At 33.3% G+C, this 19,548-nt stretch overlaps 1 protein-coding gene across 1 annotated transcript in view; it reads right to left on the bottom strand.

Annotated features, from left to right (window-relative positions):
* LOC127645778 (basement membrane-specific heparan sulfate proteoglycan core protein-like) overlaps window positions 1-18,048 on the bottom strand; it is a 458,523-nt gene extending 440,475 nt beyond the window's left edge. Inside the window, exons 1-8 of the mRNA XM_052129454.1 lie at window positions 17,916-18,048; window positions 14,016-14,285; window positions 12,490-12,750; window positions 12,144-12,413; window positions 9,898-10,158; window positions 9,526-9,795; window positions 7,897-8,157; window positions 7,525-7,794 (exon numbers count right to left, since the gene is read on the bottom strand). Coding sequence (XP_051985414.1) covers window positions 7,525-7,794; window positions 7,897-8,157; window positions 9,526-9,795; window positions 9,898-10,158; window positions 12,144-12,413; window positions 12,490-12,750; window positions 14,016-14,285; window positions 17,916-18,048 — 1,996 coding nt within the window. The remainder of the gene's footprint in view (window positions 1-7,524; window positions 7,795-7,896; window positions 8,158-9,525; window positions 9,796-9,897; window positions 10,159-12,143; window positions 12,414-12,489; window positions 12,751-14,015; window positions 14,286-17,915) is intronic.
* Window positions 18,049-19,548: the final 1,500 nt, after the last annotated feature.

Here is a 19,548-nt window from a genome sequence, read left to right as displayed (position 1 = left end):
TCTATGTTTATTTATTGAACAGTTTATTTATTCAACAGTATTTATTTATTGAACGGAGTTTATTTATTGATCTGTTTATTTATTGAGCAGAGTTTATTTATTGAACAGCGTTTATGTATTGAACAGAGTGTATTTATCATGCAGAGTTTATTTATTGAACAGAGATTATTTATTGAGCAGAGTTTATTTATTGATCTATGTTTATGTATTGAACAGAGTTTATTTACTAAACAGAGATTATTTATTGAGCAGAGTTTATTTATTGATCTATGTTTATTTATTAAAAAGAGTTTATGTATTTTGAACAGTTTATTTATTCAACAGTATTTATTTATTGAACATAGATTATTTATTGAAGAGAGTTTATTTATTGAACAGAGTTTATTTATCGAACAGAGTTTATTTATTGAACAGAGTTTATTTATTGAACAGAGTTTATTTACTGAACAGAGTTTATTTATTGAATAGAGTTTATTTATTGAACAGAGTTTATGTATTAGACATAGTTTATTTAATGAATATTGATTATTTATCGAACAGAGTTTATTTATTGATCAGAGCTTATTTATTGATCAGAGTTTATGTACTGAACAGAACATAGATTATTTATTGAACAAAGTTTATCTATCATACAGACTTTATTTATTGAACAGAGTTTATGTGTTAGATATAGTTTATTTATTGAATATTGATTATTTATCGAACAGACTTTATTTATTGATCAGAGTTTATTTCTTGAACAGCATTTATGTATTGAGCAGAGTTTATTTATTGATCAGAGTTTATTTATTGATCTGTTTATTTATTGATCTATGTTTATTTATTCAACAGTATTTATTTATTGAACAGAGTTTATTTATTGAACAGAGTTTATGTACTGAACTGAGTTTATGTACTGAACAGAGTTTATTTTTTGAACAGCATTTATGTATTGAGCAGAGTTTATTTATTGATCAGAGTTTATGTACTGAACAGAGTTTATTTATTAATCAGAGTTTATTTATTGAACAGAGTTTATTTATTGAACAGATTATTTATTTGAACAGAGTTTATGTATTGAACAGAGTTTATTTATTAATCAGAGTTTATTTATTGAACAGAGTTTATGTATTGAACAGAGTTTATTTATTAATCAGTGTTTATTTATTGAACAGATTATTTATTGATCAGAGTTTATTTATTGATCAGAGTTTATTTATTGAACAGATTATTTATTGATCAGAGTTTATTTGTTGATCAGAGTTTATTTATTGAACAGAGTTTATGTATTGAACAGAGTTTATTTATTAATCAGTGTTTATTTATTAATCAGAGTTTATTTATTGAATAGTTTATTTATTGATCAGAGTTTATTTATTAATCAGAGTTTATTTATTGAACAGTTTATTTATTGATCAGAGTTTATTTATTGAACAGAGTTTAATTGAAGGAGCGCGCAACCCTCGAATTTATGTATTGAACCAGAGTTTATGTATTGAACAGAGTTTATTTACTGAACTGAGTTTATTTATTGAATAGTTTATTTATTGAACATAGATTATTTATTGAACAGAGTTTATTTATCATACAGAGTTTATTTATTGAACATAGATTATTTATTGAACAAAGTTTATGTATTAATCAGAGTTTATTTCTTGAACAGCGTTTATGTATTGAGCAGAGTTTATTTATTGATCTATGTGTATTTATTGAACAGAGTTTATGCATTGAACAGAGTTTATTTATTGATCAGAGTTTATGTATTGAACAGATTATTTATTGATCAGAGTTTATGTATTGAACAGATTATTTATTGATCAGAGTTTATGTATTGAACAGATTATTTATTGAACAGAGTTTATGTATTGAACAGATTATTTATTGATCAGAGTTTATGTATTGAACAGAGTTTATGTATTAATCAGAGTTTATTTCTTGAACAGCGTTTATGTATTGAGCAGAGTTTATTTATTGATCTATGTGTATTTATTGAACAGAGTTTATGTATTGAACAGAGTTTATTTATTGATCAGAGTTTATGTATTGAACAGATTATTTATTGATCAGAGTTTATGTATTGAACAGATTATTTATTGATCAGAGTTTATGTATTGAACAGATTATTTATTGATCAGAGTTTATGTATTGATCAGAGTTTATTTATTGATCAGAGTTTATTTATTGAACAGAGTTTATGTATTGAACAGAGTTTATTTATTAATCAGTGTTTATTTATTAATCAGAGTTTATTTATTGAATAGTTTATTTATTGATCAGAGTTTATTTATTAATCAGAGTTTATTTATTGAACAGTTTATTTATTGATCAGAGTTTATTTATTGAACAGAGTTTAATTGAAGGAGCTGCAACCCTCGAATTTATGTATTGAACCAGAGTTTATGTATTGAACAGAGTTTATTTACTGAACTGAGTTTATTTATTGAATAGTTTATTTATTGAACATAGATTATTTATTGAACAGAGTTTATTTATCATACAGAGTTTATTTATTGAACATAGATTATTTATTGAACAGAGTTTATGTATTAATCAGAGTTTATTTCTTGAACAGCGTTTATGTATTGAGCAGAGTTTATTTATTGATCTATGTGTATTTATTGAACAGAGTTTATGTATTGAACAGAGTTTATTTCTTGAACAGCGTTTATGTATTGAGCAGAGTTTATTTATTGATCTATGTGTATTTATTGAACAGAGTTTATTTATTGAACAGAGTTTATGTATTGAACAGAGTTTATTTCTTGAACAGCGTTTATGTATTGAGCAGAGTTTATTTATTGATCTATGTGTATTTATTGAACAGAGTTTATGTATTGAACAGAGTTTATTTCTTGAACAGCGTTTATGTATTGAGCAGAGTTTATTTATTGATCTATGTGTATTTATTGAACAGAGTTTATTTATTGAACAGAGTTTATGTATTGAACAGAGTTTATTTCTTGAACAGCGTTTATGTATTGAGCAGAGTTTATTTATTGATCTATGTGTATTTATTGAACAGAGTTTATTTACTGAAGAGAGTTTATTTATCATACAAAGTTTATTTATAGAAATGGAAGTGCAACGTAGTACAGCGTAGTTCTAGCGGGAAGACTAGCAGCTGTACATCATCACTTCATTAGCAGGGTAATTCCTGGCTAATCGCATGTAAGCCATTGCTTCATAAGTCTGCTCACAATCACATTGCTGTTTCAGTGCGCTAAAACGCAGGCAACTAGTCACGCTTCAACGTCTCCAGGCCACATATAACCAGTGCACAGCAATTCTCCGGAAGCCCGCCTTCCCTTTCCAATGACATCGTCATTTCATCTCAACTTCTGCCAGTATCAAACCCATGGGGAGTAAACAACCAGCAAACATATCTCATTCACTCAGGAGATCTCTCCCAATTGCATTGCATGGCGCGGAAGGAGCGCGCAACCCGCAAATTTATGTATTGAACCAGAGTTTATGTATTGAATAGAGTTTATTTATTGAATAGAGTTTATTTATTGAACATAGATTATTTATTGAACAAAGTTTATGTACTGAACAGAACATAGATTATTTATTGAACAAAGTTTATCTATCATACAGACTTTATTTATTGAACAGAGTTTATGTGTTAGACATAGTTTATTTATTGAATATTGATTATTTATCGAACAGAGTTTATTTATTGATCAGAGTTTATTTCTTGAACAGCATTTATGTATTGAGCAGAGTTTATTTATTGATCAGAGTTTATTTATTGATCTGTTTATTTATTGATCTATGTTTATTTATTCAACAGTATTTATTTATTGAACAGAGTTTATTTATTGAACAGAGTTTATGTACTGAACTGAGTTTATGTACTGAACAGAGTTTATTTTTTGAACAGCATTTATGTATTGAGCAGAGTTTATTTATTGATCAGAGTTTATGTACTGAACAGAGTTTATTTATTAATCAGAGTTTATTTATTGAACAGTTTATTTATTGAACAGATTATTTATTTGAACAGAGTTTATTTATTAATCAGTGTTTATTTATTGAACAGATTATTTATTGATCAGAGTTTATTTATTGATCAGAGTTTATTTATTGAACAGATTATGTATTGAACAGAGTTTATTTATTAATCAGTGTTTATTTATTGAACAGATTATTTATTGATCAGAGTTTATTTATTGAACAGATTATTTATTGATCAGAGTTTATTTATTGAACAGAGTTTATGTATTGAACAGAGTTTATGTATTGAACAGAGTTTATTTATTAATCAGTGTTTATTTATTAATCAGAGTTTATTTATTGAATAGTTTATTTATTGATCAGAGTTTATTTATTAATCAGAGTTTATTTATTGAACAGTTTATTTATTGATCAGAGTTTATTTATTGAACAGAGTTTAATTGAAGGAGCGCAACCCTCGAATTTATGTATTGAACCAGAGTTTATGTATTGAACAGAGTTTATTTACTGAACTGAGTTTATTTATTGAATAGTTTATTTATTGAACATAGATTATTTATTGAACAGAGTTTATTTATCATACAGAGTTTATTTATTGAACATAGATTATTTATTGAACAAAGTTTATGTATTAATCAGAGTTTATTTCTTGAACAGCGTTTATGTATTGAGCAGAGTTTATTTATTGATCTATGTGTATTTATTGAACAGAGTTTATGCATTGAACAGAGTTTATTTATTGATCAGAGTTTATGTATTGAACAGATTATTTATTGATCAGAGTTTATGTATTGAACAGATTATTTATTGATCAGAGTTTATGTATTGAACAGAGTTTATTTATTGATCAGAGTTTATGTATTGAACAGATTATTTATTGATCAGAGTTTATGTATTGAACAGATTATTTATTGATCAGAGTTTATGTATTGAACAGATTATTTATTGATCAGAGTTTATGTATTGAACAGATTATTTATTGATCAGAGTTTATGTATTGAACAGATTATTTATTGATCAGAGTTTATGTATTGAACAGATTATTTATTGAACAGAGTTTATGTATTGAACAGATTATTTATTGATCAGAGTTTATGTATTGAACAGAGTTTATGTATTAATCAGAGTTTATTTCTTGAACAGCGTTTATGTATTGAGCAGAGTTTATTTATTGATCTATGTGTATTTATTGAACAGAGTTTATGTATTGAACAGAGTTTATTTATTGATCAGAGTTTATGTATTGAACAGATTATTTATTGATCAGAGTTTATGTATTGAACAGATTATTTATTGATCAGAGTTTATGTATTGATCAGAGTTTATTTATTGATCAGAGTTTATTTATTGAACAGAGTTTATGTATTGAACAGAGTTTATTTATTAATCAGTGTTTATTTATTAATCAGAGTTTATTTATTGAATAGTTTATTTATTGATCAGAGTTTATTTATTAATCAGAGTTTATTTATTGAACAGTTTATTTATTGATCAGAGTTTATTTATTGAACAGAGTTTAATTGAAGGAGCTGCAACCCTCGAATTTATGTATTGAACCAGAGTTTATGTATTGAACAGAGTTTATTTACTGAACTGAGTTTATTTATTGAATAGTTTATTTATTGAACATAGATTATTTATTGAACAGAGTTTATTTATCATACAGAGTTTATTTATTGAACATAGATTATTTATTGAACAGAGTTTATGTATTAATCAGAGTTTATTTCTTGAACAGCGTTTATGTATTGAGCAGAGTTTATTTATTGATCTATGTGTATTTATTGAACAGAGTTTATGCATTGAACAGAGTTTATGTATTGAACAGAGTTTATTTCTTGAACAGCGTTTATGTATTGAGCAGAGTTTATTTATTGATCTATGTGTATTTATTGAACAGAGTTTATGTACTGAACAGAGTTTAGTTACTGAACAGAATAGAGTTTATTTATTGAACAGAGTTTATTTACTGAAGAGAGTTTATTTATCATACAAAGTTTATTTATAGAAATGGAAGTGCAACGTAGTACAGCGTAGTTCTAGCGGGAAGACTAGCAGCTGTACATCATCACTTCATTAGCAGGGTAATTCCTGGCTAATCGCATGTAAGCCATTGCTTCATAAGTCTGCTCACAATCACATTGCTGTTTCAGTGCGCTAAAACGCAGGCAACTAGTCACGCTTCAACGTCTCCAGGCCACATATAACCAGTGCACAGCAATTCTCCGAAGCCCGCCTTCCCTTTCCAATGACATCGCTCATTTCATCTCAACTTCTGCCAGTATCAAACCCATGGGGAGTAAACAACCAGCAAACATATCTCATTCACTCAGGAGATCTCTCCCAATTGCATTGCATGGCGCTGAAGGAGCTGCAACCCATAAATTTATGTATTGAACCAGAGTTTATGTATTGAATAGAGTTTATTTATTGAATAGAGTTTATTTATTGAACATAGATTATTTATTGAACAAAGTTTATGTACTGAACAGAACATAGATTATTTATTGAACAAAGTTTATCTATCTTACAGACTTTATTTATTGAACAGAGTTTATGTGTTAGACATAGTTTATTTATTGAATATTGATTATTTATCGAACAGAGTTTATTTATTGATCAGAGTTTATTTCTTGAACAGCATTTATGTATTGAGCAGAGTTTATTTATTGATCAGAGTTTATTTATTGATCTGTTTATTTATTGATCTATGTTTATTTATTCAACAGTATTTATTTATTGATCAGAGTTTATTTATTGATCAGAGTTTATTTATTGAACAGAGTTTATTTATTGATCTATGTTTATTTATTCAACAGTATTTATTTATTTATCAGAGTTTATTTATTGATCAGAGTTTATTTATTGAACAGAGTTTATGTACTGAACAGAGTTTATTTATTGATCTATGTTTATGTATTGAACAGAGTTGATTTACTTAACAGAATAGAGTTTATTTATCATACAAATTTTATTTATAGAAATGGAAGTGCAGCGTAGTACAGCGTAGTTCTAGCGGGAAGACTAGCAGCTGTACATCATCACTTCATTAGCAGGGTAATTCCTGGCTAATCGCATGTAAGCCATTGCTTCATAAGTCTGCTCACAATCACATTGCTGTTTCAGTGCGCTAAAACGTAGGCAACCTCTGCCACCCCACCACCACCAGCTGAGCCCTGTCCCGCACGGGGATAGGCTCCTCGCCCCTGCCTCCTATCTCCAGCAGGACATGACTGTTCCGGGCCCAACTCCCTCGGACCGCCGGACGGGGCCTACGCCAAAGAGAGAGACATTACCTTCTGTTTTACATTTATCAAATAAATGGCATCTTAAACCTCACTGCTCATGCGTGTCTTCCCGATAGAACAGAGTTTATTTATCTTACAGAGTTTATTTACTGAACAGTGTTTATTTATTGAATATTTATCGAACATAGTTTATTTATTGAACAGTTTATTTATCGGACAGAGTTTATGTATTGAACAGAGTTTATTTATTGAACCGTTTATTGATTGTATTGAGTTATGTATTGATCAGAGTTTATTTATCGATCAGAGTTTCTCTACAGAGTTGAATGTGAACACTCACCTGATACAGTCAGTGTAACAGCATCACTGATGTCTGATCTCTGTGAGTCACTGATTTTCTCTCCTCTACAGCTGTATTTACCACTGTGAGATTTGTCAGATGTGATTCTGTACACTCTCTCAGTGCTGACTGGATTGACTGAATCATCTTTAATCCAGCTGTATCTCCACTCAGTGTGTGTTTGTGTCTGTATGTCACATGTGAGAGTGACTGTCTCTCCTCTGAACACAGGATGATCTGGATTTACATGCACTTCAGGTTTTGGTCTCTCTGTGTATGAATCAAAACACACATTTATAATCTCTGTAATTCATTATTTACTTATTTAATGTAATCTCACTGCAAAAGCAGATGAAGTAAATCAGCACTTACCTTTAACTGTTAATTGAACTGTGTTACTGAACTCTGTGTAGTAGTTTCCTCTTTGTGCCCTGCATCTGTACTGTCCTCCATCAGAGACTTTCACTGATCTGATTGTTTTAGTTCCTGCAGCATCACTGGATTCAGAGTTTGAGTCTTTATTCCAGTTAATGGTCCATCCAGTTGAGTGTGTGAACGTACAGCTCAGAGTAACTGTGTCTCCAGTGAACACTGAACTCTGGGGCGACACAATCACAGCTGGTGTTGGTTTATCTGTGAGTATATGAGACAGTTCAGTGACAAAGACTTTATGAATCAGTGAAAAATCATTCTTCATCAGTTGCTTCTCAGTTAATCTGTGCATCAATCATTATTTTCATATTCAATAAAGAATTCAAAGTCTGGAATCAACAGAGTTTATTTATTAAACAGAGTTTATTTATCAGACAGAGTTTATTTATTAAACAGAGTTTATTTATCAGACAGAGTTTATTTACTGAGCAGAGTTTATTTATCATGCAGAGTTTATTTATTGAACATAGATTATTTATTGAACATAGATTATATTTATTGAACAGAGTTTATTTATTGATCTATGTTTATTTATTGAACAGTTTATTTATTCAACATTATTTATTTATTGAACAGAGTTTATTTATTGAACAGAGTTTATTTATTGATCTGTTTATTTATTGATCTATGTTTATTTATTCAACAGTATTTATTTATTGATCAGAGTTTATTTATTGATCAGAGTTTATTTATTGATCAGAGTTTATTTATTGATCAGAGTTTATGTACTGAACAGAGTTTATTTATTGAACAGAGTTTATTTATTGATCTATGTTTATTTATTCAACAGTATTTATTTATTGATCAGAGTTTATTTATTGATCAGAGTTTATTTATTGATCTATGTTTATGTATTGAACAGAGTTTATGTATTGAACAGAGTTGATTTACTTAACAGAATAGAGTTTATTTATCATACAAATTTTATTTATAGAAATGGAAGTGCAGCGTAGTACAGCGTAGTTCTAGCGGGAAGACTAGCAGCTGTACATCATCACTTCATTAGCAGGGTAATTCCTGGCTAATCGCATGTAAGCCATTGCTTCATAAGTCTGCTCACAATCACATTGCTGTTTCAGTGCGCTAAAACGTAGGCAACCTCCGCCACCCCACCACCACCAGCTGAGCCCTGTCCCGCACGGGGATAGGCTCCTCGCCCCTGCCTCCTATCTCCAGCAGGACATGACTGTTCCGGGCCCAACTCCCTCGGACCGCCGGACGGGGCCTACGCCAAAGAGAGAGACATTACCTTCTGTTTTACATTTATCAAATAAATGGCATCTTAAACCTCACTGCCTGCGTGTCTTCCCGATAGAACAGAGTTTATTTATCTTACAGAGTTTATTTACTGAACAGTGTTTATTTATTGAATATTTATCGAACATAGTTTATTTATTGAACAGTTTATTTATCGGACAGAGTTTATGTATTGAACAGAGTTTATTTATTGAACCGTTTATTTATTGATTATGTATTGATCAGAGTTTATTTATTGATCAGAGTTTATTTATTGAACAGAGTTTATTTATCGATCAGAGTTTCTCTACAGAGTTGAATGTGAACACTCACCTGATACAGTCAGTGTAACAGCATCACTGGTGTCTGATCTCTGTGAGTCACTGATTTTCTCTCCTCTACAGCTGTATTTACCACTGTGAGATTTGTCAGATGTGATTCTGTACACTCTCTCAGTGCTGACTGGATTGACTGAATCATCTTTAATCCAGCTGTATCTCCACTCAGTGTGTGTTTGTGTCTGTATGTCACATGTGAGAGTGACTGTCTCTCCTCTGAACACAGGATGATCTGGATTTACATGCACTTCAGGTTTTGGTCTCTCTGTGTATGAATCAAAACACACATTTATAATCTCTGTAATTCATTATTTACTTATTTAATGTAATCTCACTGCAAAAGCAGATGAAGTAAATCAGCACTTACCTTTAACTGTTAATTGAACTGTGTTACTGAACTCTGTGTAGTAGTTTCCTCTTTGTGCCCTGCATCTGTACTGTCCTCCATCAGAGACTTTCACTGATCTGATTGTTTTAGTTGCTGCAGCATCACTGGATTCAGAGTTTGAGTCTTTATTCCAGTTAATGGTCCATCCAGTTGAGTGTGTGAACTTACAGCTCAGAGTAACTGTGTCTCCAGTGAACACTGAACTCTGGGGCGACACAATCACAGCTGGTGTTGGTTTATCTGTGAGTATATGAGACAGTTCAGTGACAAAGACTTTATGAATCAGTGAAGAATCATTCTTCATCAGTTGCTTCTCAGTTAATCTGTGCATCAATCATTATTTTCATATTCAATAAAGAATTCAAAGTCTGGAATCAACAGAGTTTATTTATTAAACAGAGTTTATTTATCAGACAGAGTTTATTTATTAAACAGAGTTTATTTATCAGACAGAGTTTATTTATTAAACAGAGTTTATTTATCAGACAGAGTTTATTTATCATGCAGAGTTTATTTATTGAACATAGATTATTTATTGAACATAGATTATATTTATTGAACAGAGTTTATTTATTGATCTATGTTTATTCAACATTATTTATTTATTGAACAGAGTTTATTTATTGAACAGAGTTTATTGATTAATCAGAGTTTATTTCTTGAAAAGGTTTATTTATTAATCAGAGTTTATGTATTGAACAGAGTTTATTTATTGAACAGAGTTTATTTATTGATCTATGTTTATTTATTGAACAGTTTATTTATTCAACATTATTTATTTATTGAACAGAGTTTATTTATTGATCAGAGTTTATGTATTGAACAGAGTTTATTTATCATACAGAGTTTATTTATTGAATCAGAGTTTATTTATTAATCAGAGTTTATTTCTTGAACAGCGTTTATGTATTGAACAGTTTATTTAGTGAACAGAGTGTATTTATCATACAGTGTTTATGTACTGAGCAGAGTTTATTTATTGATCTATGTTTATGTATTGATCAGAGTTTATGTATTGAACCAGAGTTTATTTATTGATCAGAGTTTATTTATCGAACTGAGTTTATTTATTGAACAGAGTTTATTTATTGAACATAGATTATTTATTGAACAGAGTTTATTTGTCATACAAAGTTTATGTATTGAACAGGGTTTATGTATTGAACATAGATTATTTATTGATCAGAGTTTATTGATTGAACATAGATTATTTATTGAACAGAGTTTATGTATTGAACAGAGTTTATTTATTGATCTATGTTTAATTATTGAACAGTTTATTTATTCAACAGTATTTATTTATTGAACAGAGTTTATTTATTGATCTATGTTTATTTATTGAACAGTTTATTTATTAATAAGAGTTTATTTCTTGAACAGCGTTTATGTATTGAACAGTGTATTTATTGATCAGAGTTTATTTATTGATCTATGTTTACTTATTGAACAGAGTTTATGTATTGAACAGAGTTTATTTATTAAACAGAGATTATTTATTGAACAGGGATTATTTATTGAGCAGAGTTTATTTATTGATCTATGTTTATTTATTGAACAGAGTTTATTTATTAATCAGAGATTATTTATTGAGCAGAGTTTATTTATTGATCTATGTTTATTTATTAAAAAGAGATTATGTATTGAACAGTTTATTTATTCAACAGTATTTATTTATTGAACATAGATTATTTATTGAAGAGAGTTTATTTATTGAACAGAGTTTATTTATAGGACAGAGTTTATTTATTGAACCATTTATTTATTGATTATGTATTGAACAGAAGAGAAGTTTATTTATTGAACAGTTTATTTATCAGACAGAGTTTATTTATTGAACAGAGTTTATTTATTGAACAGTTTGTTTATTGATCAGAGTTTATTTATTAAACAGAGTTTATTTATTGAACAGAGTTTATTTATAGGACAGAGTTTATTTATTGAACCATTTATTTATTGATTATGTATTGAACAGAAGAGAAGTTTATTTATTGAACAGTTTATTTATCAGACAGAGTTTATTTATTGAACAGAGTTTATTTATTGAACAGTTTGTTTATTGATCAGAGTTTATTTATTGAACAGAGTTTATTTATTAAACAGAGTTTATTTAATAAACAGAGTTTATTTACTGAACATAGTTTATTTTTTTGGAAAAGAGTTTATTTATCGAACAGAGTTTATTTATCGATCAGAGTTTCTCTACAGAGTTGAATGTGAACACTCACCTGATACAGTCAGTGTAACAGCATCACTGATGTCTGATCTCTGTGAGTCACTGATTTTCTCTCCTCTACAGCTGTATTTACCACTGTGAGATTTGTCAGATGTGATTCTGTACACTCTCTCAGTGCTGACTGGATTGACTGAATCATCTTTAATCCAGCTGTATCTCCACTCAGTGTGTGTTTGTGTCTGTATGTCACATGTGAGAGTGACTGTCTCTCCTCTGAACACAGAATGATCTGGATTTACACGCACTTCAGGTTTTGGTCTCTCTGTGTATGAATCAAAACACACATTTATAATCTCTGTAATTCGTTATTTACTTATTTAATGTAAATCAGCACTTACCTTTAACTGTTAATTGAACTGTGTTACTGAACTCTGTGTTGTAGTTTCCTCTTTGTGCCCTGCATCTGTACTGTCCTCCATCAGAGACTTTCACTGATCTGATTGTTTGAGTTGCTGCAGCATCACTGGATTCAGAGTTTGAGTCTTTATTCCAGTGAATGGTCCATCCAGTTGAGTGTGTGAATTTACAGCTCAGAGTAACTGTGTCTCCAGTGAACACTGAACTCTGGGGCGACACAATCACAGCTGGTGTTGGTTTATCTGTGAGTATATGAGACAGTTCAGTGACAAAGACTTTATGAATCAGTGAAGAATCATTCTTCATCAGTTGCTTCTCAGTTAATCTGTGCATCATTCATTATTTTCATATTCAATAAAGAATTCAAAGTCTGGAATCAACAGAGTTTATTTATCAGACAGTTTATTTATCAAACAGAGTTTATTTATCGAACAGAGGTTATTCATCGAGCAGAGTTTATTCATCAAACAGAGTTGATTTATCAGACAGAGTTTATTTATTGAACTGTTTATTTATTGAACAGAGTTTATTTATCAGACAGAGTTTATTTAACAGAGTTTATTTATCAGACAGTTTATTTATCGAACAGAGTTTATTTATCAGAAAGAGTTTATTTATTGAACAGAGTTTATTTATCAGACAGAGTTTATTTATTGAACAGAGTTTATTTATCAGACAGAGTTTATTTATCGAACAGAGTTTATTTATTTAACAGTTTATTCATCAAACAGAGTTTATTTATTGAACAGAGTTTATTTATCAGACAGAGTTTATTTATCGAACTGTTTATTTATTGAACGGAGTTTATTTATCAGACGGAGTTTATTTATTGAACAGTATATTTATCTAACAGAGTTTATTTATTGAACAGAGTTAATTTATTGAACAGAGTTTATTTACTGAACAGAGTTTATTTATCAGACGGAGTTTATTTATTGAACAGTTTATTTATTCAACAGAGTTTATTTATTCAACAGAGTTTATTTATCAGACGGAGTTTATTTTTTGAACAGTATATTTATCTAACAGAGTTCATTTATTGAACAGAGTTCATTTATTGAACAGAGTTAATGTATCAGACAGAGTTTATTTATCGAACAGAGTTTATATAATGAACCGGGTTTATTTTTCAGACAGAGTTTATTTATCGAACAGAGTTTATTTATTGACCAGTTTATTTATTCAACAGATTTTATTCATCAGACAGAGTTTATTTATTAAACTGTTTATTTATCTAACTGAGTTTATTTATTGAACAGAGTTCATGTATTGAACAGAGTTTATTTATCAGACAGAGTTTATTTATTGAACAGAGTTTATATAATGAACAGAGTTTATTTATTGAACAGTTTGTTTATTGATCAGAGTTTATTTATTAAACAGAGTTTATTTAATAAACAGAGTTTATTTACTGAACATAGTTTATTTTTTTGAAAAGAGTTTATTTATCGAACAGAGTTTATTTATTGAACAGAGCTTATCTACAGATTTGAATTTGAACACTCACCTGATACAGTCAGTGTAACAGCATCACTGATGTCTGATCTCTGTGAGTCTCTGATTTTCTCTCCTCTACAGCTGTATTTACCACTGTGAGATTTGTCAGATGTGATTCTGTACACTCTCTCAGTGCTGACTGGATTGACTGAATCATCTTTAATCCAGCTGTATCTCCACTCAGTGTGTGTTTGTGTCTGTATGTCACATGTGAGAGTGACTGTCTCGCCTCTGAACACAGGATGAGCTGGATTTACACGCACTTCAGGTTTTGGTCTCGCTGTATAAAACACAAGTAAATATTCATCTATTTTAAAATAATGCAAGAATTAGACCTGTAATCACTTAATTGTCTAGGTTACGGATGTAACCTCCATTCCTTGTGTTGAAGAAGCGACACTAGGGGTTTCTCTTGAGAGACGTTTTCATCTCTGATCTATGGGAAAAGGCCAATGAGAAATTGACAGACAGAATTTGCCTGTCCCGCCCCCGACCATAGGGTACAAATGAAGGGAAATGCCTCTGTTTCATTCCCGATTTTTCTCAGGAGCTGACATTGAGGTTCGGCCGCAAAAGTGGCTCGGTTCAGCGATGTGGCCGGAAGGACACAATGTCTCGTTCCCTCAATCAGGGAATGGAGGTTAAATCTGTAACCTAGAAATTCCCCGTCTGTTGCTTACTTCGACATTGTGTTGAAGAATTGACCTCAGGGGTCCAATTTAAATCACGCCATGCGCTGAGCCATGTACGTGTACTGCTGACATAGGGGCGGGCAGGTATTTTATGTGCCAAAGCGACCAGCTGTGCCAGGCTGCACGTACCCTTCCCCAACGCCCCATAAAATTGTCAAAGCCTTCTGACAGGGGGGAACAAGGCGACATGCCAAGCATGGGAGCAGGCCAAGCCAGCTGCGTCTTTTCTCTCTCTATATTTCTCGCATAGAGTTAAAGCAGCTGGGGACATCTTAACGCTATCACACGCATCGGGGAAGGAGATCTTTCCCAGTTTTCTTATTCTTTCAGGGTTGAAAGACCCTGCGGAGACCACAACTGCCCAGACTGGGGGAGGTAAAGGGTGGTGAAATACATCACATTGGCTTTTAGGTCACATGTGGAGAATCGGGTTCCATGAGGACTGCCCAAGGAAGACGCAAGTCCACTCGCAAGGGGACCGTACCGCGGAAAATACACACAGGGGGAAAAGTCCACGTGGGAGACCGTCCTGTGGAGCACCTATTCCAGTACAGGGTAAATTTAGTACCCGCATTTGTCGGCAAATTCCCCTGCTGAATTCGCGGATCAGAGGGCTAGGGAGGATTCATCCAGGGAGCTGAGTTTGTGGGATCTCCTGGGGTAAAGGCACATGGTATTACCTTAGCGGAGGGAAAGGGCGCTATGTGCAAGCGGTCCACCCGGTCAGTTTGTCAGCATGTACCGAGTTCTACCGGCTCAGACCTGAGAAAACATGGGATGAAACCAACTCAACCCTGAGATTGTAAAATCTTGCAAAGGTATTGGGTGTTGCCCAACCTGCTGGTCTGCATATGTCTGCTAGGGAGGTGCCCCTGGCCAGTGTCCATGAGGATGCAACACTTCTCCTTGAGTGTGCTCAGACCCATAAGGTGGGGGACACGGCTTGGGTGCGATAGGATAACGTAATAGCGTCCTCTACCCAGTGGAAAAGCCTCTGTTTGGAGACAGCGTTCCCTTTCTGCTGTCTACCTGGTCTACCTGGGCCTTGCCGAACCGTTCCCAAATCAGCTGGACCGACTGGGGATGAAGCTTCCACTCTCCACTGGGCAAGTGTTCCTGCTGCCATCCCCAAATCGCCTCCATCGCAAGCCGGGTCATCCTCAATCCCGTGGGAAGAAGGAACGACGCAGGGGGCGGCTGGAGTGGCGTTCCTTCAGAGGAAGGAAAGCCGCAACCGCAACATTGCCATGGTCATGTTCGCAGCTCGATGCATACACAACCGGTCGGCTCCAAAGAAAATTTCTGAATGAAACAGACGCATTTCCCTCCCTTTATACCCGTATGTCCGGGGGCGGGACATGCAAATTCTGTCTGCCGATTTCTCATTTGCCTTTTCTCATAGATCAGAGATGCAAAAGGCTCTCAAGAGAGACCCCTAGTGTCTCTTCTTCAACACAACGTCGAAGTGAGCGACAGATGGGGAACAGAGATTAAATATTATTCAAGACATGCCAACAATAATTTTTTCAGAAATGTCAAATTTTAATGAGAATGACTTTTTTTAAGCCCAAGAAAAAATATCATTATGAATTTAAACTCAGCAGTTGAAAAATGTTCATCATAGAAAAGGTCAGTTCAAGCAAAGAGTTTTTGTGAATTGCATTTTATTATGTATGTTTAATTTTATAGATCAGGACAAAAATGAGCTTCATTGACCTTTAGGACACACGGCCATAATATGCACCTGTTACTCTCTGTAACTGTATTTTATGATTCATTTTGTGAAAATAATCCACGTTTTGATCATGAAAAAGTTTTTTCTAGATTGCTCGCCCACTGCAGATGTAGCAGCTCATAAATGGTACACTGGACTGAAGAACTAGACAGACACCGTCATCACACTCCAACACACTTTTAATCTGTAAAGAGGATATGTCATCAGTAAAACAGCGTACAATTCTCTCTCCAATCCGGTACACATGACATTAATGATGGAGAGAATCATCACATGCATCTGTTCATCTCAGCGCACTCGAACAGACTGAGATGACACATGCGCAGCACAAGCATAACACCGGAAGTGCATCACTGATGACACTCCCCCTCCACACAAATACTCCAGTGTACAGACAAATAAAGTGCCAGTACTCATATAACACACATCACTCGGAACACAATTTTGATGGAGAGAGAGAGAGAGATCACGTGCTCAAGGTTGCCAGATTGCGGGACTAAAGAGTCACCATGACAGCATACTGTATATCCAAACTGTACAAGTGTCCAGATCTGATGTAGGATTTCACCGATAGAATTCTGGCAACCTCAGGAAAACTGTGGATCTGCTGATGATGCATATGATTATAATATAACAGATGATCACTCACCGATGATAGTAAATGACACTTCATTACTCCAGGCAGTGCTGAATTGTGTAGATGTTCTTCTAGCGATACACTTGCATTTACTGTATCTGCTGTAACTTGCAGTAAACTTGAACTCTTTCTTATTAAAGTTTTGAACATAAGCACCATCACAAAACCATCCGTATGTCCAGTCTGTCTCTTTTGTCCCCTGTACGTCACATGTGAGAGTGACAGTCTCTCCTCTGAATATCGGTGATGTTTCAGGATTTACAGTCAGAACAGGTTTATCTGTAAGAACCAGAAACAAACACACAACTCTCACTTTACAAAACACACATGTTGCATCTACAGTTATGAACACACACACACACACACACACACACACACACACACACACACACACACACACACACACACGTGAGTTTCTGCTTTAAGTTCATGTGTATAAAGTGTTTGACAGTGAAATGAAATTGATGGTTTAATTGGGATCAGTGTTCAGTTGACATATGGTGGTTAGTTCTATGTTACATGTATTCATCACATTTACTCACATTTCAGGGAAGTTTAATGACAAAAAAACTTTTTTTTTAATGTATTTTTAATATTAATCAATGTTCCTCTTACTACTTTCCAAAGTTGTTGTTGTTGTTGTTGTTTTGCATGTTTACTTAGAGATTATATGTATTTGTCCAGTCACACATATGAGCGTAATATGACACTCATCTCATGAACTCTAAAACATGTTTAATATCTGTCGCTCGACTCACTCAAATGAAGGCGATTTGGAGACTTCAGTGGGTACAGTTCCGCCGGGTAAAGCAGAGTTTGAAACAGAGCTCCCTGACGCAGCACTACCTGCACATACCCCCCACCATGAGGCCCCAACCCCAGGAACATCGGATGTGATCTTTCCGTTAGTGCCTCTTGCCCGGAGTTTGGACTCGTGGCTATCGCTTTCCAACCCATCACACTGGCTGGCCAGAACCATATCTCGGCTATGTGATTCAATTCGCCAGGCGCCTGCCTCGGTTCCATGGCTTTCTCTTCACGTTAGTGAAGACCGAGAGCACTTATGTCCTACAAGCGGAGTTTGCGGTCCTTCCTACAGAAGGGCGTGATAGAGCCTGTCCCTCCAGCTGAGGTGGGACAGGGGTTTTACAGCCCTTACTTCATCGTTCTCAAGAAGGGCGGTGAGTTGTGGCCAGTCTTGGACCTGCGAGTCCTGAACCGGGCCTTGACCTGAAGGACGCATACTTTTACATCTCGTTTTTACCTCGACACAGACCCTTCCTACAGTTTGCGTACGACGGTCGGCATATCAGTACAAGGTTCTCCCCTTTGGCTTATCCCTGTCCCCTCGTGTGTTCACAAAGATTGCAGAGGAAGCCCTTGCCCCGCTAAGGGAAGTGGGTATTCGCATAATCAATTACCTTGACGACTGGCTGATTCTAGATCACTCTCGAGAGTTACTGTGTGCACACAGGGACCTGGTGCTCATGCACCTCAGCAGTTTAAGGCTTCAGGTCAACTGTGAGAAGAGCAAGCTCTCCCAGGTTCAGAGCATCTCTTTTCTCAGCATGGAGATAGACTCAGTGTCAATGATCATTTAATAATTAAATAAATAATTTACTAAACACATCTGTGTAAGTTTCATTGCATGACGATGTAACGTAAAAATAAACCTAAAAACCCTAAAATGACTGTAAAACTGATGTTATAAACTAATTTACATCTTAAATAATACAAGAATTAGACCGTAATCAGTTCATCTGAAGATTATGAAGATTTGAATTTATTGAAATAAATGTAATAAGTTCAACAACAGACATATCCACATTATTCTAGAAGTGTTTCATGATTCGCATGTTTTTAATTTCCGTCTCCAGTGTTTTCACTCACATCGGTGTATATTCTGAGCGGGTAATGTGATGTTTAAAGTTACATTTATAAACCTTTCAGAAACATGAGTTTAAAGTGCCGAGAGTCAAGATCAGCATTTGATGTTTTTTTGACAGTGCTTCATCTGAGTATGTAGATGTCATGAAGCGATGGTCCGAGGTTTGTTATGTTCATATCATTCACTAATTTGAGATGTTCTGACACTTAAATGTTTGTTGTTCTCCGTCTGAATCGCTCGTTTCGGTAGTTTTTACATTGTGTCTCGAGACCAGAAACACAAAACAGGCAATTACAATCATCATGTGTCGTCCAGTAGTTGCTCAGGAAAACTGTGGATCTGCTGATGATGCATATGATTATAATATAACAGATGATCACTCACCGATGACACGAAATGACACTTCATTACTCCAGTAAGTGGTGAATTGTGTACAAGATAAGCTAGCGAAACACCAGCATGTTCTGCTAGCGAAACACTTGCATTTACTGTATCTGCTGTACATTGCAGTAAACTTGAATTCTTTCCAATAAGAGTCTTGAACATGAAAACCATCACACTGAAATCTGTATGTCCAGTCTGTCACTTTTG

The sequence above is a fragment of the Xyrauchen texanus genome, chromosome 1, assembly GCF_025860055.1.
Source record: "Xyrauchen texanus isolate HMW12.3.18 chromosome 1, RBS_HiC_50CHRs, whole genome shotgun sequence".
In the NCBI taxonomy this organism is placed as follows: domain Eukaryota; kingdom Metazoa; phylum Chordata; class Actinopteri; order Cypriniformes; family Catostomidae; genus Xyrauchen; species Xyrauchen texanus.
Note: the sequence above shows the minus strand (reverse complement) of the source record. Positions and strands in the feature narration are given on the sequence as shown.